The 23650-nt window shown below is 47.3% G+C and overlaps 1 protein-coding gene across 2 annotated transcripts in view; it reads right to left on the minus strand.

Moving 5' to 3' along the window:
* The window catches only part of HDAC3 (histone deacetylase 3), a 173997-nt gene extending 150810 nt beyond the window's left edge, over nt 1-23187 (minus strand). Inside the window, exons 1-3 of one of the 2 annotated variants that reach the window (XM_050167612.3) lie at nt 22969-23187; nt 22211-22293; nt 9839-9981 (exon numbers count right to left, since the gene is read on the minus strand). In XM_050167612.3, the coding sequence (XP_050023569.1) occupies nt 9839-9981; nt 22211-22293; nt 22969-23026 (284 nt within the window). In that variant the 5' untranslated portion in view covers nt 23027-23187. The remainder of the gene's footprint in view (nt 1-9838; nt 9982-22210; nt 22294-22968) is intronic. The other variant, XM_050167611.3, reaches the window with a different exon arrangement.
* Between the last annotated feature and the right edge of the window lie 463 nt (nt 23188-23650).

The raw sequence follows: 23650 nt of genomic DNA on the forward strand, positions 1-23650 counted from the left end.
CGGGTTAAAGTGGCAGTCCTGTCTGGTTTATCTTGACGACGTCGTGATTTTTTCTACCACCTTTGCTCAGCATGTGGAACGACTAAGGACTGTGCTCAAAGCTATTAGTTCAGCAGGGCTGACGATAAAGCCACAAAAATGTCACCTCAGCTTCCATGAGCTCCTTTTCCTCGGCCATGTGATTAGCTCCGAAGGCATTCGTCCTGACCCTGAGAAGACCGCAGCAGTAGAAAAGTTTCCTAGACCAACTGATAAAAAGGCCGTTAGGCGATTCCTAGGACTTTGTGCCTACTACAGGCGTTTCGTAAAAAATTTTTCAAAGATTGCCGAGCCATTAACGCGATTAACGAAAGAAGATATGCCTTTCGTCTGGCAAAGTGAACAAGAAGATGCATTCGATGAGCTACAACGGCGACTTCAAAACCACCCGGTCCTTGCGCACTTTGATGAGGAAGCGAAAACAGACATCCACACAGACGCCAGCAATTTAGGACTCGGTGCCGTCCTCGTTCAATGGCAAAACGGAGAGGAAAGAGTGATTGCATATGACAGTCGCACTCTTTCGAGGGCTGAAACCAACTATTCAGCCACCGAAAAAGAATGCCTCGCAGTAATATGGGCCATAGAAAAATTCCGACCATACTTATACGGTAGACCGTTCCGAGCTATCAGCGACCATCACTCATTGTGCTGGCTTGCAAACGTGAAAGATCCTTCTGGACGACTTGCTAGATGAAGTCTGAGGCTGCAGGAATACGACATAACGGTCGTGTACAAGTCAGGTCGCAAGCACAATGACACTGATTGTTTATCACGTGCGCCAGTCGAATCTGCTCCTGTGAAAGATGGACACGACTTTCCGTTTCTTGGAGCCGTGACCACATCTGAGATGGCCGAACACCAACAGCCTGACGCAGAGTTGCTGCTACTCATTAGGCACCTTGTGGGACACCCCGTCCATGTTCCGCGAGTTTTCTGCCGGGGATTGTCATCGTATGTGATGAGAAATGGCGTCCTGTACAAAAGAAATTTTGAGCACAGCACAGAGAAATTTCTATTCGTCGTTCCTTCAGCTTTGCAATCCGAAACCTTGGAAGCCTGTCACGATGACCCATCAGCAGGACACCTCCGAGTGAGCAGAACGTTCGCCCGAATTCATGCTAAGTACTACTGGCCAACGTTATTGACTTCAGTACAGCATTATGTACGAACATGTCGGGATCACCAAAGACGCAAAACGCCTCCATTAAACCCGCAGGCCTCCTTCAACCAATGGAACACCAGGAGCCCCGTTCGAACAAGTAGGCATGGACTTGCTCGGTCCCTTTCCGACATCGGTCATCAGGGAAACGATGGATTGTACTAGCCACGGATTACCTAACCTGATACGCCGAGACATCCTCTCTCATCAGTGCAACGGCTGTTGAAGTGGCTGAATTCTTTGTCACCAAGATAGTATTACGACACGGTGCCCCTGCAATTATTATCACGGACCGAGGAACTTCATTCACAGCCGATTTGACGCAATACATTATGAAACTGACTCATACCAGCCACAGGAAAACTGCCTATCACCCTCAAACAAATGGGCTAACCGAGCGATTGAACAGGACGCTGACCGATATGTTGTCAATTTACGTAGACTTAGAGCACCGTACATGGGACAAGATACTACCCTATGCAACATTCGCCTACAATACCGCGTTGCAAGAGACCACTCAAGTAACGCCATTCCAGCTTGTTTTTGGTCGAACAGTTACTACACCCTTGGATGCAATGCTGCCTGTCAGCGACAGTACAGAACAGAACCCTGACATCAGCGACTTTACACAGAGGGCCGAAGAAGCACGTCAGCTGGCGTGACATCGCATTCAACAAAGGCAGCGCATCGACGCGGACCGATACAACCTGCGGCGAAGGGAAGTGGAGTATGCCCCAGGCGACAGAGTATGGGTGTGGACTCCCGTGCGGACGCGCGGCCTGTCCGAAAAGCTTTTGCGCCGTTATTTCGGCCCTTACCAAGTACTTCGCCGCATCAGTCCCCTGAACTACGAAGTTACGCCAGAAGGACAAGTGAGCTCATCACGATGCCGGCGTCGCACAGAAACTGTACATGTGGTCAGACTGAAGCCATATTATGACAGGCAGTGAATATTCGACCAAACATCTATTCTGTGCCATATACCACTTTAGTATGGACAACAGCTTGTGAACAATTTAGTCGCTGTACGCATCGGGACGATGCGTTTTGGAGGGGGGATAATGATACAAGGCAGAAACATATTTAAACAACGCGCGCAGGTTCATGCGCCCCCTCAAGAGGACAACGGTGTACTGGAGGAAAAGACGACAAAATGATGGCACGTGTTTTCGCCGCACGCACTTGCATCGTAGATGGCCGTTGTCAGCGTCTACAAGAAGAACAAGAGGTGAAGCGACGCTTGAGAGAGAAGAAGAAGGCATCCTTGATCTCCTGTTCAGAACACGGCAGTCCTTTTTATTTACCCCCAGGGCACAAGTTAGCCCACAATAAATAGTTGTGTCTGGACTCCCTTAATTGTTCGTTACAATATTATACTACTCGACTTCTCTAAGTCTTGAAGAAGACAAGTCCACTTGTCGAAACGTTGGCTCCTGCTTTCACCTTGTTCACATTTTGCTCATCGACTTCTCTAAGGCATTGGATAGGGTTGTGCATTCTAAGTTAATGTTAAAAATGAAAGAAATTGGTTTGCCCTTAGATATTATAACTGGGTTAAAGCATATCTATCCAACCGTAATCAGTACATTAGCATTGACAGATCCTGTTCCTAGTTTTTAGATGTATGCTCGGGCGCTCTGCAGGGGTCTGTTTTCGTACCACTCTTGTTTATCATTTATATTGAATGATGATGTGGATGTGGCAGACTCGTCTGTATCTTTGAAGTTATTCACAGATCACTGCATCCCATTTACTCCTGTCAATTCTGTCTCTGACCAAATCACCCTGAATACCACTTTAAATAAATTGGCAGAATGGTGTGCTAAATGGGAAAACTGTGCATATGTGCATCCCTAACAAACACAACAAACTTCCCTTTGCCTACCGCATAAAAAACAACCCCCTTGAAGAGGTTCAGGAACGCAAATATTTAGGACAGACACTAGCTTCCAGTCTTAACTGATCAACCCATATAAATAACGTATACTCTACAGCCAGAAAAAAATTAGGCATTTTGAAACATACGTTGGGTGAATCTTCCCCCTCTACAAGATTGATGACATACAAAGCTTTTATCAGACCCTCTTTGGAATACAGCAGTCCTGTTTGGGACCCTTTTACTCAGGCAAACGCAGAAAAATGAAAAAATTCAAAGATTCGCCCTCCATTATGTTTACAAATGTGTCGAATGTCTTTACTCATCTTCGGCGATTTTGCGATTGGCTGAACTTGGATAACTTTCTCAAAGGAGAAAAATGGTAGGTTTGAATTTCTCAGCTTCTGTTTAGTTCGGGAAACTGGGAATAAAACCTTACGACTATTTCAAGAAACACACTGGTCGAGCCTCACGTCATAAACACAGTCATCACATCAAGCCTGTATTCACAAGCACTAACTTATATAAATATCCATTCTTCCCACATACAGTCGACGACTGAATTTTCGGACATGCCTGATATTTCGGACATCTTCGCAACACCGCCACGAGCCCCATAGAATCAATGTATAAGGACATCTGAAGTTTCGGACGCTCAAATCCCCGCCGTCCAATTTTCCGGACTTTTCGAGGCGACGGAAGGTCCTTTGGCTCCTCGCGCAGCGCCCTTGCGCAGGAAATCAACTTGCAGCCGAAACATATCACCACTTTGAACCACAACTAGCCAAAACTAGCCATCACACACCTATTTGGTCTGGCCACGCTGGTTCTGTTCATCGCCGCACTTCCGCTTCCGGCTCCGCCAGAGTTTCCGGAGCGGCGCCATTTCATTTGCTTGCGTAGGCAACGCCTCCTCTAGATGCGTTGCTTGCTTACCCATTGTAGCCGTCGCGCCTTGAGTTGCGGCCAATTGTCATGAGATGACACCACCTACTACCCTATCTCCGCCAAGGGGGTTGGGGTGGTGTGGTGCCGCGCCGGCCGTGCTGTCATGCGGTAATGTGCGCATGCGCGGATGTGTTGCAAGCGACCACCGCAAAGATCGCTAGCTACCACCTCAAGTAAAAAGGAGGAAAAGGGGAAAGGTAAGGGCAGCAGGTTTTCGGCGCACGCGGCAGGCATCTTTTTAAAGGAGGCATTGGCGTAGGCCATGCGTAGGCCACGTTTTGGCTAGCGTGGTGTGTGGTTGTGCTGTTGTGTCAAGTGTGCTCTGCGACGCTAGGCCTAGGTGCTTCGACGCTCGTCTGCGAACTCCACTGTTCGCAACTTGAGGATTTCGTTTGTCTTCGATGGCCCTCACTCCGTTTTCGTCGTCCTCGCCAATGGCATCGAAGGGCGGAAAGCAGTACCGTCGGTTAACGATGGAGAAGAAAGCCGCCATTATTAAGCAAGTTGTGAGCGGCCCATCGCAGGCTGACGTGAGCAATGAGTTCGGCATGGAGCAAGGAGTCAGGTGGTGGGGGATTCAGAAGACTCCGATGTTGAAAATGAGGAGCCAATGCCTGCGCCGGCTACAAGCACCGAGTTGACCCGAGCACTGTTGACTCTTTTGTCGGTGTACAGTGCTGACATGACCCTTGCTCAGATCGAGGTGAATATGATCGCATGCAACCGGAACGCCGTCCAAACAACAATCAACAAGTTCTTCAAGCCACTGCAGCAATAAAACCGGCTGCCCGACGATGCACATGTACATAATAAACCGGCAGTCAGCTGCATACAGTGTGTTTGAATGCGTTTTTTTTATAGCCACTTCACTGATGCTTTGGCAGGGTTTCGGAAACCTGGTACTTCGCCCTTTACCTCTAGATCCGAGAAAAAAAGAAAAAAAAAGTGCGTTTTTTGCATACATTCATTTTTAGGACTGCCTGAATTTTCGGATGTTTTTACGTTACCTAGAGGGTCCGAAAAATTGGTCGTTGACTGTACAATTACAGAGTGGAATTCATTACCATCAACTTCACCCTTACTAGATAATACTGACACGCGTACTCATCTTTATCGGGCGACCACGTTTCGCCGCCTGACAAATGTAATCGCACAGCGCGGGACGCGCCTGCATGTATCCGAAGTTTCTGGAAAGTTATCGATGCTCCTACCCGGCTGTCTGCTGTCGCCGAACCTTGTGTTATCTGATTTCATCGCATGACGCGAATGGTGTAGAACTTTGTGGAAGGCATGCGGGTCCGAACGATTAGTCTGGAACATTCGACAACTGCTGTATAAAAGTCGACGCACTTGACCCGCAGATCAGATTTTCGACGATCGCCGACTGTGTTCGCCGCTCCCGTTGTGCTTTAAGTGTAGCCTGTTTTGTGGGCACAGATTCGCCCAATAAAAGCTAGTTTTGCCTTTCACAGTATTGCTACTGTGTTCTTTGACGTCACGACAACGTGACGATACTTTAAATGAGAAGAAAGGTAGTTAACTAAGGGGCCCGATTGTTATTTTATTTATTTATTTATTGATACTGCGGCCCTGTTTCCCAGACCTTACCAGGGTGCATGCAAAGTGAAATTGAAAAATCTAAGTACAAAATACAGCGGTACATAACATAGCTCACTTGCGATGTTGTGCAAGGCAAGCAGTTACTGAACCACGCACAGTAAATCACTCGCTACATAAACATAGATGCAACTCAAATATGCAGCGACTATTGGGTTACGTCATTAGTAAGATTATTCCACTGAACAATACAGTGCAGTCCACTTATAACGATACCACATATAACGATATATCGGTTATAACGATGGGTCGACATGAGAGTGTAATTTCATGCATTAGGTCTATGGGGAAAAAAACCATTTATAACGATAGGTTATTTACCGCATATCGGTTGTAACGATCAAAATTTTGCTGTCTGGAGGGCGTTTTCCGTGCCAAATAATCGTAACATTTGCGTTGCTTAGTTCCCTGAAACGAACAATGTCGAGACGAGGCGATGTTTCCCTCCGTAAGTTCGTATCTGCCGCCATTACCGCGCAGCGCGTTCGCCCCGCCCGCACACCGGAGAATAGCTGAGTAGGCGCAGCGTGCCACAGTTGCTCCGGAAGAGAGAGAAAGAAAAAAAAAGCGACAAGCAACGCGGTGCAGTGGCACCCGTCCCGCATCTCTCTCTCTCTCGCGCCGGCTGACGCCACCGAAGCAGCGTGCAACCAACGGTTCAACCCAGTTCGAAGATGGTCTTCATTGACAAAAGTTGGTCTTTATTCTATGATGGCGCCGACAAAGCGCAAAGCTGTGTCGCTTGACACGGAGATGGATATTTTGCAGGACCCTCGATGCGGCTTCAAGGTGAGCGCGCTTGTGAAGAAGTATGAGCTCGCCCAGTTAACGATATCAACCATCTTGAAAACCGGAAGCACCGCGATTGTGAAGGCAGGAGCTATCAACGGCCATCGATCAGCGGAAAAGGGTTAGAGACCCTTCGTACGCCGATGTTGAAGAGGTGCTTTACCAGTGGTTCAACACCAATTGCGTCAAAAAGGCGGGCTTTGAGCGTAAGGACGAACTTCGCCAACCCACTGAGACCAACGCGGTGGAAGTCGCTGACATAGCCGAGCTCTGGGAGCTCGTTCCTACTGGTGACACAGGTGGTGCGTCTGAGGAGGAGTTTTTGACTGCAGACAGTGCTGCCTCGTTCTGCGATGAGGTCACCGACGAGGCGATCGCCGAAGATGTGCTGTCTCGACAGACGGCAAAGTTGTGCGACGGTGGCGACGGAAGCAGCGACAGTGACAACGAGATTGACAGTGGATTCTTGACCCCGACCGCGATGTCCACGCAAAGTCCACTGTCGTCAATCGACTCCTTAATTGATTTTATGCATGCTAAAGGATTGCTGCCAGTGTTCGCGCAGCAGCTGGAATCAATGCGCACCGTGGTTGTGAAGCTGAAGCTGCCGCAAAAACAAGTGCAGATTTCGGACTATTTCGGCGCGCCTAACCTTTGACACGGTCATTGGTGCTAGAAATAAAGTTTGTTTTTCACGGCCTACTTTGTACATCATCTATTCTTTAGAGCAAGTAGTGAATTCGAGTTCGGAGCTGCTAAAGTATGTTCCGCATTTTTTAACGTGACAGCGTTAAGGAGCTCGTGTCGCAGAAAAGGTGTCAGCGGCGTTGGCCATGAGCGATAAATCCCAGAAGGCACTTCATAAATAAAAAACATATTGCAAGATGGACTGGTGGGAATCGAACCAGGGTCTCCGGAGTGTGAGACGGAGACGCTACCACTCAGCCATGAGTCGTTCCTTCAGAACGGGACAAAATCGCCTCTAGTGAATGCGCTGTTGCCTTAGAAACGTGCCAAAGAAAGTTTTACTGCGGTGTATATCGGTAATTATGACTATGTAACTTACAGAAGTCGCAGTTTCACGAGTAGCGAAGTACGTTTCCGCTAAATTTCTTCTGCGCTCTGCGCACACGCAGAGCCATCTTACGGCAAACACAGAAGACCCCCTCCTCGCAATGTACGGCGCTCCCCCGACACGTGGCGCGCCACTCGCCCCATGACTGCGTCCGCCTTCATGGCGCGCCGGGGCCCGGCTATCGCTGCCGATCGCGACGTTTGGCTGGCGTAGCGCGTTTGAGTAGGCGGTGCGAACGGGGTGCGATAACGCTATCGCGTTCCACTCTTAAGGCGAAGCTTAAGCGTCCTCCAATTTTTTTTTTAATAACTGCAGTCCAGATATAGCAATCATCGGTTATAACGATCATATTTTTCGTCTTTCTCGATATCGTTATAAGTGGACTGCACTGTAGTTCTAGGAAAAAAAAGAAAATTTGAAGCAATTCTTTTTAGTAGTTAATGGTGCTGTTGTCTGTGAGTGTCAATGACGTGTAGCATAACCAGTAGAAAAAGTGATAAAGCGTGATGTATCAATGTTGTAGTGCCCTTTTATTAGCTGAAATAAAAATTTTAAATGGCACGTTCGGCTCCTTTGTGTCACAGATGGCAATCCACTTCTCTTGAGGAGCTCTGTAACTGAAGTGCGGCCATACGAATTATATATGAATCGCACTGCCCTTTTTTGAACTTTCTCTAGTTTAGTGATGTTTCTTTTTGCAAAGGGATATATGACAATCGCCAACCTCCAAAATTTTTCGGGTGACGTTTTGATAATATTAGTCATATGAGAAGCCAACAAACACTCACACTAAGGACAACATAGGGGAAATTACTCCAACATAAGGAAGGTTGTGGGATCGTTCCCTACCTGCGGCAAGTTGTTTTTTCATCGACTTTCATTTCTATTAATTTATTGTTTCATTTCATTTATTAAGCAAAAGTAATTTCCCCTATGTTGTCCTTGGTGTCGGTGTTTGCTGGCTTCGTATGCTATGACTAATAAAAATCGGGGCCTTCGGTTAACCTCCTTTCTTGTTTATTACATAACGAGGGTCTCGAATCCGGCAACATTGATGCCTTCAGGTAGCATGTGTGGGATTATTGACCGGCTGCCTTCGCCCAAAAGGATCACGTTCTCGTGATGCCTGCGGCAGAAAGGAAGTTCCACATCTGCCACCAAGGTCTGTGAGTGGTGGCACTGGCTAACACTCCCAGGGTTCTACTAGGAAACACAAATACCCAAGAAAGTGGATGGGAAAACATTGCTGCGGTAGCTCAATTGGTAGAGCATCGCACGCGAAATGCAAAGGTAGCGGGATCGTTCCCCACCTGTGTCAAGTTGCTTTTTCATCCGCTTTCATTTCCATTAATTTATAGTTTCTTTATTTCATTTATTAAGCACAAGTAATTTCCTCTATGTTGTCCTTAGTGTCAGTTTTTGTTGGCTTCTCATGATATGATACATAATACTTTGTAATTTGTTAACATAAATGTTTTCTTTTTTTGTTTGCACCCTCTCCTGCTTAGACTATTGTCCGCCGTATTGTACCAAACAAATAAATAAAATAAAGGCCTTTTGTCAGGACATGCGTGAGAAGGCAGCAATAGGATTCTCTGGAGACAAAACAGAGCCATACATGCATCTTAACATAGGAATCGATACCCTTCATCACTAAGACGAAGAATTTTATAGAAGTCCTCAGACTTACAATCATTACTGCCACAGTAGAATCCTTCCACCCTTGAACTATTGAAAAGCTACACCACTCGATCCACAAGGCTCACACTTGTGTGCTCTCACAGAGACATTAATATCAGCACTTCCGACATGATTAACAATTTTGCTAAACATCCGCACCAGTTAGACTTAATCCCTGAATTTTTAAAAGCTTATTTTAAATTATTATTTCTGCTGATTCAATTTATGTAACATTTTTGTGGTGAAGCTTTGAAGATTACCATTGCAGTCATCTGTTCTTATTGTTAATACCAACATGGTACCATTTTTGTTAAGTTCAATACCATGACATAGCATGAAAATGTGGCATTTTTTGTCAAATAAACTGTCCGTAATTCGTACCTTTACCTACCCACTAATACGGCATTTGCAATTAGAAGAAAAACCAGACACAGCATACCATACTCTTTCGACTAAAGCTCCAAGCACTTCTGTTCATCATAACCTTGGCCACACCAAGAGCTGCTCAAGAGCACCTCTTCACTTGGCAGCAATACTGTGCTGCCACTCACCACTGCATTCTTTTCTTGCTCCTAGCTACTAAACAACAAAGCCGACCCCTGCTGTGCTGCCCCACCATGTGGAATGGATACCACTTGCAATAAAAACTGACCAGTCATCGCCAACATTGAAGTGGCTCAGGCTTTTGGTGAAGGTCTGGATGTTCTGTGGTGTCACTCGCTCAAGAAAGTCAATGTACTCTTCCGAGTGGAAGCGGCACATGTCGTGCGAGCTGGCATGGTACGGGCGGAACACCTGCAAGAAGATTGACAAACGTTCCCCTAAGGCAGTTGTGCTTAACCGCATCACAGTGTTATAGTTGAACAGTTCCAGTTGCTAGCAGGTTAGCTGATTTAACCAGGTGGTACTCAAACAACCATTGGGACATGCAGCATCATGTGACGAGAGAACAATTCTTCAGGCCATAGCGATGCAACAGCAACGATTTTCACAACAGAATGCTATGGCAGGAACTCTCCTGTCTGCTTTAAAGGGACATTAAAGCAAGACAATAAATCAATTTAGACTGAAAAAGTTGACTTTGAAAACTCTGTTGTCATTTTTTACATGACAATAGGTCAATTATTAGAAACGAAAATGAAGCTCAAAGTTTTAATTTTTTTAATGTTACGTCGAAACCCCAACACTGGTAGATCAGTGTGATGTCCCAGATTTCTAAGCATCTGTTTGCATTTGGGGTGCGCTGGCTCCATAAATGTTCGCAAAACTTGCCAAATTCAGTCTGTTAGGACTGAATATGGATAAACACAGTGTAGTCGATTACTAAAGAATTAACTGCGCCCTAGAAGATGCTGTCAAGTGCAGGAACTTCACCCGTATTTCGTGTTTTTTGGCTTACCAGGGAGCGGTGTTCTTGATATATATTGTGGAAGAGTAATTTACTGATATAGGAGAAATAATTTTGATCTTTAAAGTCCGTGTAAGCTGCATGAGAAGCCAGCCAGTTGAACAAATATGACCAGAAATGTTTGACAAGTCTTCTCATAACCCAGAAGGATGGATCACTTCTTATGAGGCTCCAGTGAAATACGACGAGTGGCTATCCAACTAAGACTGGGTCACAAACATGAAACCATTCCTCAGTAATATAGTGTGAAATCAGCATGAGCTGCACGTCTTAGAGCATGCGTGCAAACCTTGGTGCATGTGGAGTCTACAATCTGAAGAAATATTGTTAAACAATAGGACATACGTTACCTTGCTGATTTACGTACCCGAGAAGCGACCTACAAGACAAGACATGCGGAAAATTGGGTAGTGCCAACCCCTCGAATAAATTCCGGTAGAGAACGCCTACAATTCACTCTTCCTTCCCTCTTAAATGCTTATGTACATAATAATTTTGATCTTTTCAGTGCGTCAAACAGTGCTTTGCGTACTATGTATGTTACCATGTAGGTTCTGTTCTTCTTTGTGGTGAATATTGTCTAAATATTGTATAATTTTGTTATGTTTTCTTTTGTATTTGTTCATTATGTATAAGTGTTATGACTGCAATTACCTTTGTTTTAAAAGCCTTGCTGTGAAGCCTCTGCCAAGCGAAAGGGGGCTGCGGCTTTGTCAAGCTGTTTCTGACAGCTTTTTCTGCGCCTCCGCTGTCTGTATTTGTACAAGGCAGAAATAAAGAATTTGAATTTGAGATTGTGTCTCTCTGTCTGACCCCTTTCTTTATAGGTGTCTTCCTACTTTTTCTTGTGTAGAATAGAGGTAGCTGTGAAATCTCCGCCACAAGGTGTGGCACAGCAAGGGGACTGAAGAAGAGGAGAATGAGGTTCATTTCATCATTGCGTGTCGCCGCTTACGTTTCGTAAAGTGCAAACACCTGGATCTTCATTCAGCATGTATACTACAGCAGGGTATACGTGACAATTTGGCGAAGCTTGCTGGGTACACTCAACTTATGCAGGAGACCCCACTGGGCAGCAAGAACCACCTCACCCCACAATTGGAGTTGACTCCAGTTCACCGCACAAGCCGGCGAATCCGAGGCCTCGCCCCAGAATTTGGAAACCTCCAGGAAAAAATGATGACTGCGACCACTGCCACTTCTACGGAAAGGTTGACATCAAGTTACCTAACGCTGCTGAACCCCCAAATGCCGACGGCTTTTCATGGCGACACATTTGAAGACGTGGAAGACTGGCTGGTGGAGTTCGAACGCGTGGCTGCGTTCAATAAGTGGGACAACAACGCCAAACTTGGGAACGTCTACTTCAGCCTCAGCGATGGTGCTCACACATGGTTTATGAACAGTGAAAGTGCCCTGTCATCCTGGCCCGAGTTCGAGCACAAGCTACTGGAGACTTACTCCAGCCCCGATCGCCGGGAAAAAGCGGCGCGAGCCCTTCAGTCATGTGTTCAAAAGGCCAACGAGAGCGTCACAATGTACGTGGAGGACATGACGCCTCTCTTTCAGCGTGCCGATCCAAGCATGAAGAGAAGAAGGTGGATCATCTGACGAGATGCGTAAAGGAACAGCTCTTTGGCAGTCTCGTTCGGAATACGCCCGAGACTACTGCGGAGTTCCTCACCAAAGCCACTGCGATGGAGAAGACGCTTCAGCAACGGTCGAACATGTACAACTGACAAGTAAATGCCGCCTGCCTTCCGGATACGCCAGTAGGCTTCGGGTGCTACGCCGCCTTGCTTTGAAAGCTGATTCGATCAGTGGTTCATGTCGAGCTGCAGAAGCACCACGGTACGTCGCCAGCGTCGTATGCAACGAAGTACAACAAGCACTGCAGGCATCTCCTTCCAGCAGTGAAGCACCTCCTCTGTCAAGCGAATCCCCGTGCAAGACTTATGCAGAAAAATCACTGAGCCTTGCCCAAGCTTTTGCACCTACTTAGGTTGTGACACCAGTGACGTTGCAATCGGCGCAAGCCGCTCCGACAACTTCGCTACCATACTTCGACGACCACCGATACACCCGCGAAGAAATCGGAGGTTTGGCAAGCACCCAATCGACGACCGCTGTGCTACCACGGCGGCGAAGCTGGCCATGTGTATCGGGAGTTCCCCTACCAACGACTCGGACTGCGGGGTTTTTCTATCAATTTGCCTTGACCTAGATTCAATCAAAGGCCTCCCGACATCGCAGAATTCCTCAAACAGTGCAGGCCAGGCACATCGCAGCAGCAGTCACGCTCACCCTCACTGTGGCGATATTTCCCTGTTCGTGATACCACCTTAAGGACAACACATGGGAGATTACCAAGTCCACGCTGGGAAAAGTGACATCAGCGACCTTCAGAGGCTGATACTTGATGCACTGAAGACCTCGTACCGTGCCGACCGCAGAACAACGAAAACTCGATGACGCCAGAAACAGCTTCCGCAAAAGAGATTTCACTGGACATACATGGGTTGATCGACGGCAGAAAAATGAATGCACGTGTAGATACCAGCATCGATTACTCTATTCTTAGTGGCAAACTGGCCAGCGTTCCTAAAAAAGTTACGTTACCCTGGAATGGGGCACCAGTTCGTACGGCAGGTGGCCATGTCATCACACCGCTTGGCTTATGCACGGCCAGAGCAGAAATTCGCGGTGCTGCTTTTCTTGCCAGTTGTCTGGTTCTACGCAAGTGTTCCCACGATTAATTCTTGGGATGGACTTTCTCCAGGAATATGGTGCCATATGGTACCTCTGCGACTGCTGCATCACTTTGTCGACACAAAGGGCAACAACACAGACCGACGCCATTGGACACAGATCTGCACTTCGCATTTCATAAAACAGCATCACAATACTGCTGCGTGCGAGTGTTATGGTTCCGGTCAAATCCGACGAGCTGCAAGACTGTGAGAAGCCATTATAGACGGCAACATTTCTATGTTGCTGACCCAAGGTATTTGTGTAGCGCGAAGCCTTGTGGAACTTCGTGATCTTCGTGAACTTCGAAGCCTTGTGGAACCTCGTTGCCAACTTTACCTTTGAGCATCGGCACATTTCTTGTGGCACTTCCGTCGCTTACGCCGGACCATCAACGGACATCGTCGAGTGCTTTGCTTTTGAAGTGGACACAGACGACGGTTCGCTCAGAGACATCTATGCAAACTCCAAGCTTACGAACGATCAAAAGAGCCCACTACAGAAATTCTTGAACGAATTCCACGCGTGCTTCGCTCAGTCTACTAAGTTGGGCCAAACGCCAATCACAAAGCACTGAATAACGACATCCGCCGACGCACGCCCCATCAAACAACAGCCTTATTGTGTCTCGGCGAAAGAATGCGAGGCAATTCAAACCCAAGTCAAGGAAGTACTAGATGATGGTGTCATTCAGCCTTAGCACAGTCCATGGTCCTCCCAGGCTGTTCTGGTCAAGAAAAAGACAGAACGCTTAGTTTCTGTGTTGACTATCGACGCCTCAACAATGTTACCAAGAAGGACGTGCACCCACTACCACGTTTCGATGACTCTTTAGACAGGTTGCGGTGAGCTAAGTATTTTGTATCTCTCGATCTAACGCGAGGTTACTGGCAAATTGAGGTAGATGAACGAGACCGCAAAAACACTATTGTTCACTATTGCTAGCGCATGTAAAACTCCCGTGCGCCGGCATATCAATGGATCGAACTCCGTGCTGAGCTGCGCTTCGGCAAGTGCGCTTCTCCCACCATACCCCACCCCTGCAAGTGTGCTTCTTCTATCGCACCCCACCCCCGCAAGTGCGCTTCTCCTCACGACGCTCTCGCGATGTTTCCGCGATCTCACGCGCGCCGCACCGCACTCCAAGAAAGGGGCGTGTGGGTAAAAGGCACGTTACAAGGTCCATTTAGAGTGCGAATGGGTGTGAAAGAAATGCGGGAGGGAAAAACCACGCTCACCGCAGGTGCCCGTTTCTTGTGGTTTCCTGTGTTTTTGTTGGCTGACACCGCTGGCGCAGCGAGACGAACGAGGTCAGTGCAGCTTGGCCTTGTGGTAGTGCGGAGACGCTGAGCGGCATCTCTTTCGATTCGCTTTGTTCCTTTTATTCACGAGGCCAACGCGAAGGCTTGAGACTCGTGTGGTGCAGTGCGTTTTTCTTTCCGCTATTGGCACGTGTTCCAGAGCCATGGCCATGAAAAAACGCAAGAATTTGGATTTTTCAACAAAGGTGGACATCATTCGATGGGTGGAGGCTGGAGAGAAAAAGTCGTCGGTCGCCACGGCATTCGGAATTCCTCGCAACACCCCATGTACGATCCTCATGTACAAAGCCGATGTTATGCTAAAGGTAGTGCACTCCAGTCGCCCTGGAGCGTGTCGTGTGCGCTTCCCAACCTTTGACAAGGTCGAGAAGGCATTGTACGCCTGGTTTTTGGAGACACGTGCCAAGAACATACCTGTTGATGGCCCAATGCTCATGGAGAAGGCCAAATGGTTTGCTGTGGCCTTCGGAGAAGAAACCTTCACTGGTGGCACTGGTTGGCAGCAGCGATTTAAGAGTCGCTACAGCATCGTCGGAAAGACCCTTTCGGGCGAAGGCGAGGCGACTAGCACAAGTCACATAGAGAAGTGGTTGTCCGAAGAGTGGCCAAATAGTTCCGACAGCTTTGCACCGTCGCAAATATTCAATGCAGATGAAACGGCACTGTTTTGGCAAATGCTGCCAAACAAGACTGCATCTGAAGGGCACTGTATGCCATGGTGGAAAGAACAGCAAAGTGGGTGTATTGATTTTGCTTGCCGCAAATATGGACTGGTCATGCAAACTACGGCCGTTTGTTATCACAAAGAGCAGGTAGCCACACTGCTTTAAGAATGCGAAAGGCATCCTGGTTCGATACGCGTCCAATAAAAAAGCTTGGATAACATGCGATTTTTTTCGTTGAGTGGCTACAGGCGTGGGATGCCGAACTGGAGAAGTCTGGCCGCAATGTTTGTCTTCTTCTTGACAATTGTTTGGCCCATCATGTCGTCTGCCCATTAAAGACGATCACCCTCAAGTTTCTGCCACCAAACACAACGGCAAAACTTCAGCCTCTCGACCAAGGCATTGTGAAACCATTTAAGGTTCGGAACAGACGACGACTGGTGCAGAGGCTCCTAATCAACCTTCGATTAGGGATCGAATTCAAGGTGGACCTTCTCGGAGCCATTCAAATGCTGGCTGGTGCTTGGAACGACGTGAAGAAAAGCACAATTGTGCACTGCTTACGCAAATTTAGTAGCTGCAGACGACGGATGTCTTGACAATGAAGACGATGACACTGGATGCCTGGACAGCGAATTTCGCGAGCTCTCGGCATTCCCACGCGCCATCCCAGGCGGCATTACAGCACGCGATTTCGTCAGCACTGATGATGGCGTGCAAGCTCTAGCGTATTGCGCTGATGAGGAGATTGTGGCTGACATCATGGCTGATGAGGACGCAGACTCGAGCAGCGGCGAAGGTTCCGACGAAGAGGACCACCCAGCAGGCACTGCAGCTGAACTTGCATCAGCTTTCAGCGTCATTCGCCGCTGTTGTGGCCCAATGGAAGGAGCTGGCCTTTCTCATTTGGACACTGTCAACAAGCTTGAGGACAGCTTAATGAGTTTGATGGTGCAGAAGAAAAAGCAAGCAAGGGTCACAGACTTTTTTTTCCGAAATAACGTGCTTTGGTCATCACGCTGTGTTTTTATTTTTTTACGCGCCTTGGAGGCACAGATCGGTAAGTTACCATTAGTCATGACATCGGGAAACTGCCTTGAGATGTGTGGAGTTGTTAGAAAAGCTTTTGACATGCATATTTTATATTTCGAATTATCGATATATCGAACTATTTCACGATCCCCTTCGAGTTCGATATATCCGGGATCGACTGTATGTGCCCTTATCCTCCTCCTTTTTTATTTCTTGCGCACGTTCCCTGAAAGGGAAGCTGAAGAGTCTGTTGAATTCAATAAGACACTCATATATGGATGCCGGAACCTTATGAACCATGCAGGTAAAGTTTTGGGGATGATTTTTCACCTAGGAGCGACATAATCGCCAGTTAAAATTGCACTGTAGCTCCGCTGCGCGCTGCTGCTGACGCTGACAATGCAAGCGGAGACCGAAAATCGCGGCGTAGTCACGTCAGCACTGGTGTTCCATTCCTTCGCAGTCTTCGTGAACGTGCCTGACCGTGCTTATTTCTGCATGCATGCCGTCCTAATCTGCTTCGCTCGACCCTGCATTCCTTTGTTTGTGTGTATGTAGAGTGGTAGTTGACGTGCACAGCACCAATTTAACTGGTAGGCCGATCATGCCGGCGTTCTGTGCAGCCTGCGGTTGCACGAACACCAGCGGCCGCGACAATGTTCCGATGTTCCATTAGTTCCCGCAAGACAAGAAGCTTTCAGCTAAGTGGGAGGCTGCTGTGAATCGAAAGAACTTCAAGCGCTCAAGAACAATAGCGCTGTGCTCTAACCACTTCCGTGACGACGATTACTACCAGAGTTTATCAATAATGCGTGAATGAGTGAGAGTACAACTTGCTGCTAGCAGGCTTTCTAAACACCACGCGAAAAGGTCGGGGCAACAAATACACAAAGATGGGACGGGTGCGGGCGGACAGGTGGTAACTGGTCTTGGAAGACCTTATGAATACACGAACTCATCCAAACCTGTATTTGGTTTGCTGCTAGCTCCTTCGTGTTAGCATGCTGAATGGAAGGTGCATGTTTATCTCCCACCCTTGACGCAGGTTTCGTCGCAAACCGCCGTTAATTTTCTATTCGCATGTGTGTTGTGAAACAGCCTACATGCAGCTATCATAACGCAGTGCAAGCGTAAAGTTTGCATGCGTCTGAAAGCCGGCGCATGCCAGGACGCTGCGCTGCCCCTTCTCTCGTGCACAGAGAGAAACCAGCCGTCTCACGTGGCTGACGGAATTCGCCGCCTTTACGATTCCGGTTACGAGTAGCGTGCGCATGGCGCGCTGATCAAGGTCTGATCAACATGTGCTACAAGAGCCAGAAAAGTTTTCCCGCATGTAAACCGTCTATGTAGATTCCTGACAGCTTTGGGGCAGCACACAAATGCCAACGTTCGCATCTCCGCTTACGTTACACAAGGAGGCATGCAGGAACATAACAGTATACAGTTGTTTCTCCGGAAACGAACTCACTGGATCACTGAACGTAGCTTTGGAAAAAACATCCTCACCCAAGAGCATTTATAACACGAGGAGATGCTAACACTTCGCTTTCGTTCACATTGAAAGCACTGCTTGCTACCAGCATCTTTTGCTTTTGCTTCTTGGAGAGGCCGGCTCCTCGCAATCGACTCTTACATGTAGGGAGCAATGCCTAACTCCTCAGAAAAACGCAAGATTTCGAAATTTACCATTACCGTCTCAGCAAAACAACAGCGCCAAGCCACCTTGCACCGTGCTTCATGTGTAGTGGTAGCAGTTAGTCCAGACGAACACCATTGTTGACGTCGAGGCGCCCGACCAATCACAGGCGGAAACAAGGCGCGTGAGCTGCCCCCAGTCTGCTGCTGCACTTTTCATTGAAATAAAAGCTGTTTGCGCTTTCTTTCGCTCAATTTTAATGCAATATTCGAATTCTGAGGGTTGAAAACCATTACGTACAGCTCTTCACTTATTTTTCCTGGAAAACCTTTCAGCTTCCCTTTAAGCAGTGGTTCACGCAACATTCCTTTTGGCCAATATGCAGAGGGGGCGGCAAGAACAACACCTCTGTATCACTTAACAAAGGGCTTCTCATGCCTAGTGTGGCAGCCCTGTCTGCTTTCACAGCAAACTCAAAATCTTGTTGGGCACAGAAAAAACGTGAGGTATGCCATGATGGTTCCCAACCTTTTGTGCTGTGTGACACTTTGTGCACACAGGGTATAACTTGTGGCCTCAACTTCAGTTGTTGGACCCCTGCTCTTGCAAAGATCTTTCGACCAATAGGCCGCCTTTTGGCAGCTGATTTTCCTTTGGCGGTCGTCAACGCTGTAGCCGAGTCTCTGCAGTGAAAGGTGAAGCTTGGAGCACGATTCTTTTTAACAGATAAGGCTTCTCTATGCACTGCGATGATATTTTAAACATTTTTAAGAACCACAGCAAAGGGCTTTCATTTAGACATGAACTTACACAGTGTAACACCCTCCCATTTTCAGATTTAAGATTAACTTTTCATGACGGGAAAGCCTGCTAGTAATATTTTCCACGTGCCAAGAAAGGAGTGCCGCTGTACAATTCCTGCCATTCTAAAATTGCCAAGCATGGAACTGCAATGCTCTGCCTGGAGCCTACCAAGAAATTGTGTACACACAAATTACAGGCATCTTTCGATAATCAGATCCAGCAAATTAAGGCAGCATGGTTCCTTGACTCATTGGTGACATTAGTAACGGAAACCTTTTTACGAAAGGTAAAGGTACAAGGAGTGCCACAAGAGAGGCTAGTACCTGCAGTGATTCCTTTTGTTGATAAGGTCACTCAGAACCTCAAGAAAGCTGGCACTCATTGCCTTTTCTGGCCCCGTCAAGGTGGTTCAACTCTGCTCGAGAACCACTCATAAGAAGACCGGCTGACAAATCTGTGGCAAGAAATAAGGCCCAACTCATGGGAAATATGCCACAGGGGTGGTCTATGAAATTCCCCTTACAGCAAGTCCTACATTGGGCAGACCGGGCACTGTATAAATGAACGAACCATGGAACACAACCTAAATCTAATGAAAAATGGCAAGCCTCAATTGCCAGTGCACTGCAAGGCTATTTCCAAGTCATTCTCAGTAGAAGTAAGACTCACAGACGGCACGTAAACTAATTATGAAAGCTTACTATATGAAAAAGAAACTCAAGTTGCTGCATTAGTGATATATCAATCATGCCTTACCAATCAGAGACGAGATTGTTCGACCGCTGGATATCCCAAGTTTGTGAATAGCTTGCGCATGCATTTCTATTTATTCCATTTATTCTTGGGTCAGCCCCCAAAATAAATCAGTTGGAAGTGTCACCCGTGCCGTCGTGTATGTTTCTTCCTTTTGTGTGTCTTTTAATTTGCAGCAGAAAATATTTCTCCAGCACTTCACAAAGAAGCAATAAACGCTGCTAAAATTTGGGAAGGCACTCAAGCCCTCCTGCACACAGTAGAGGAGAAGGTTGCAGTGCCTCCAACCCTGGCATCAAAAATCTTGGACCTATATCATAAGAGTGCTCATTCAGATAGACATGACAGATTCTGCAGAAACTACATGAAGCTCACAAAGCGGTTTACTTGGCCATACATGAAAGATGTGAAAAGGTATGTGCAGTCATGTCACAAATGTCGGCTGAATAAGGTGAAATCCAAGCAACCAACACAAGAATGTCATAGCACTCAGGGACGCTATTTGAAGTTGCCCACTTGGACTTTTTCTAACTTCAAAAGAAGTCTGAAGGTGTCAAGAAAACACAAGTGTCCCTTGTGTGCGTGGGCGAATGTACAAGAATGTTAGCAGCAAAGCCAAGAAGAGATGATGCCAAGAGCATGACCTCTCTGTTCAGCTGCAAAATGTTTGAAAGCATGAAAGTTTTGGCGTCAGATAATGGTCCAGCTTTTCGGAGCTATAAGCTACAGGAATCGGCAGGTTTAATGCCCCATGTCATCCAGCAGCTCATGGACTGGGGGAACTATTTGGGACCTGAAGCAGTACATAGTCCGTTTCATGGGAAGGTGGCAGTGGTGCCTTGATGCAGCGAGAGCTCATCACCACTGCTCGCACCCAAGGATGTACTCCACTCGTTGTTGCAACTGGAAAGCCAACGCACCTTCCTACTGATGTGTGTCTGCAGCTCGACAAGATGGTTCAGCTCACAAAAATAAAAAGGACCAAAGACAGCCAAGCAAACTACCGTAAAAGAATGGAATAAATTTTGACAAGAAACAAAATACAATGCTACCAATGCTGGAGGTAGGAGGCCTTGTTCTCGTGAGAAAGGGGCAACCAAACAGTGGCTCTGCATACAAAGGACTATATAGTGTCGTGGAAACTTCAAGTGACCAAAGCAACTTTAATTAAACCTGTCTGGTATATCAATGTGAATGGAACTGATGAATCAGCCTCCATAGCAAATGTTTAAATAGCATCCGAGGAGGGATGAGAACAAAGGTGGCGGGAGTGAACTGTGCCAAGGCTGAAGAAGACCATAGGAGGAACATTGGATGGTGGCAGTAGGGAGATGGAAGAGGCAAATAACGAAGTTCGTAAAGGCAGCATGATGCTTGCTTCGCCTATTTATTATGTGCAGCCTTATTACGATTTTAATATTCCCCAAATAGCATGGTTAAGCTGTGCACAGCAGTTTTGAATGAGCAATGTGGAAAGAAATAATTTCATAATAACTACAACATAACTTACAATGTAATACAAGCTCTAAAGGATTCTTGCATTCGTGCTTTCGTCCTACAGTTCATGTTCTTGCTAGAGCAATGACTGATCAAGATTTTCTTTAAACTGATGGTTTATCTCGTTTATAAGTCTTACAAGACCGAGGAACAGTTGCTGTTGCAAACAGTGTGGTCACAAGCCAAGAAACTCGCAACAGCATGCGCACACTCCACCCAAAGATGTCTTTTGAGAGTGCCCAGACACAGGGGCACCTCTCAAAGGCCTTTGCCATGCCATAGGATGGCTGCAGCGTCGCAACACAAAAACATAATTTGTGCTAGCAACTGGCCGAGTTAGCACAATAGCAGCGTCAGTCCCGAAGGGCTTCAAACCAATGCTCTTTGCAGAAATCAGATGCTTTGGGCTCACAGATTTCATCACTACGATTTCATTAGAAATCACTCTCTATAGTCTACCTATGTCAACCTTCCCACATAGTGCGTTTTTCGCTTATGTATATTGCACTGTTCCTCACTTTCCAAATTTTTTGTTGTCCTGTTTAAGTTGTATCAAATCACGTTTTTGTGGTTGTGTGCTTCATTTGTATTTCCTTTCTTTTTGCAGCTACTTTTGCACGTGTGTGAGCCTGCTGCCCACTTTTTATAGTAAATGACACGAAATGGCGAGTACAGCGTGCCCCTCTTGGCGAACCTACTTGAGTTCAAGAGAATGAAATGCACTGAAACAGTAGGAGAGCATTTAAAGGGAGGAAAACTGTGGAGTTTACAAGCACTCGAGGCAATATCAATTCCCCATGCACCGCAGCAGCAGAGCCAGTGCTATCCCCTTAAAACCTTTGGAAGCAAACCCTGTGTTTCACCAGATAACACTTGGCGAGTGCACTTCTAAAGTGTGCACTTTTGCCGCTCGATTTGACAGACACTGCAATTTGGCACTGCCGCGTAAAATCAAGTTCGCACCAAGTTCCCAGTAAGCCCGGTTTTAGATGACCTACCGGGTGTGCGTGTGTATACTGATGTGGGATTCCACCAAGAGCTAAGTAGCCAAGAATGTTTTACTCAATGCACAACAGTGCAATTTCAGTCAAGCGAAACACGCTCCCCAAATGACGTTACTGGCCGTAAAGGCACGCCCTGCCCATTACCTGGCACTCACCTGCATTTTTTTGAAGAGGCCGTAGTGCATCACCAGACTGTGCGTCACCGACAGTCGCTGTGGCTTCATCGGGTGACCCGGACCTGCGTTTTGGATATTTCTGCTCCACGTACCCTTTTTGCCCAAGTTGCGCCACACTGACCACTTGAATCGTGAACATTCTGGTCAAGACAGCGCGGCGTCGAGGTGCCTATTTGTTTACGTATTCATTAACGATTGGAGGGCACCGAGTATGGGAGGTAGCATTTTATAGAGAGTTGTAATACACTGAGAGATCATTATTACGAATACATCGAACTCAGATTGTTGCGAAACGTTTCACGGTGCGATAGGAATGCTATGCGGTCTGGAAGATCGTTCCTATGTGAAATAACCCGGGGCAATGAAGTTCAGTTAAATGATTGCGTTTGACCGTGTAAGCGCGCGAAAGTGAGCGTATGGTGAAGGAGTCGTGACCTGAATCTTGGTTCATGAAGCACCAGAATGCGAGACCGATTCATCTAAACCAGAGAAAAAGACAAAGGAATGCTAGCGCAGCGCGTTTCGAGCGGCTGAAAGGAAATGCCTTGATTTATTCGGAAATTATGTTCCCTTAATGATATGCAACGGGCCACTGGTGCGTAGGCATGCGAGCTGTCGAACCGACGAAATCGCTTCTGATCCTGCTAGACGTCATTATTAGTCCCTGGTAAGAAAGCGTCGACACATATCATCCCATTAGGATGTGGATGTACTGCAAGCGAGAAGTGGGCACGTACCGTAGTGGAAGTTTCCAACGTCCGGGTCCCAAAAGTACATCACATTTTTTTTCGTCATCACAAGTACAACGTACCCATGGTTAAAGTGTCCACTCTAACAGCGCCTCTCTAGAGGAGGCGCTGACTCTAACCATAGTTTACCTATTTAGGGACCTTAGTTAAAACCAATGCCTCCTTTACTAGATGCCTGCCGCGTCGCTAGTCTTCCCATTGGAGTGGAGGTTCCCGTAGTTCAGGGTAGTCGCGGAGAGACGGCGCTCGCAGCCGACGCACTTCCTGTTGCGGAGGAAGTGACGATTACTAGGCTGGCGCGCGCTCGACCAATGCCTCCTTTACTAGATGCCTGCCGCGTCGCTAGTCGTCCCATTGGAGCGGAGGTTCCCGTAGTTCAGGTATAGTGCCTAGAATATACTGGCTAGTGTGCCGTCCGCGGCCTCCCGGGTGGCACCGGATGCAATGAATGCCGGCGGCTGCCGCTAGGAGCGCTGCAGTGCAGGTGGGTGCCGCGGCACCATCCGGTCTTCGTAGGCCGCCGTGTTTCCACCGCATCGGCAAGCGGGCTGTTGCGCTTTTTGTTTTTATTAAGCTGTAGCAGCAGCGCAGTTCAAATGTGGGCAGCTGATTTATAAATCGTGGTTTGTTTTGAGAACAACAGGCTTCTCTAGCACTTGTCGCTTGTGTG

Source organism: Dermacentor andersoni, chromosome 11, assembly GCF_023375885.2.
Source record: "Dermacentor andersoni chromosome 11, qqDerAnde1_hic_scaffold, whole genome shotgun sequence".
Lineage (NCBI taxonomy): Eukaryota > Metazoa > Arthropoda > Arachnida > Ixodida > Ixodidae > Dermacentor > Dermacentor andersoni.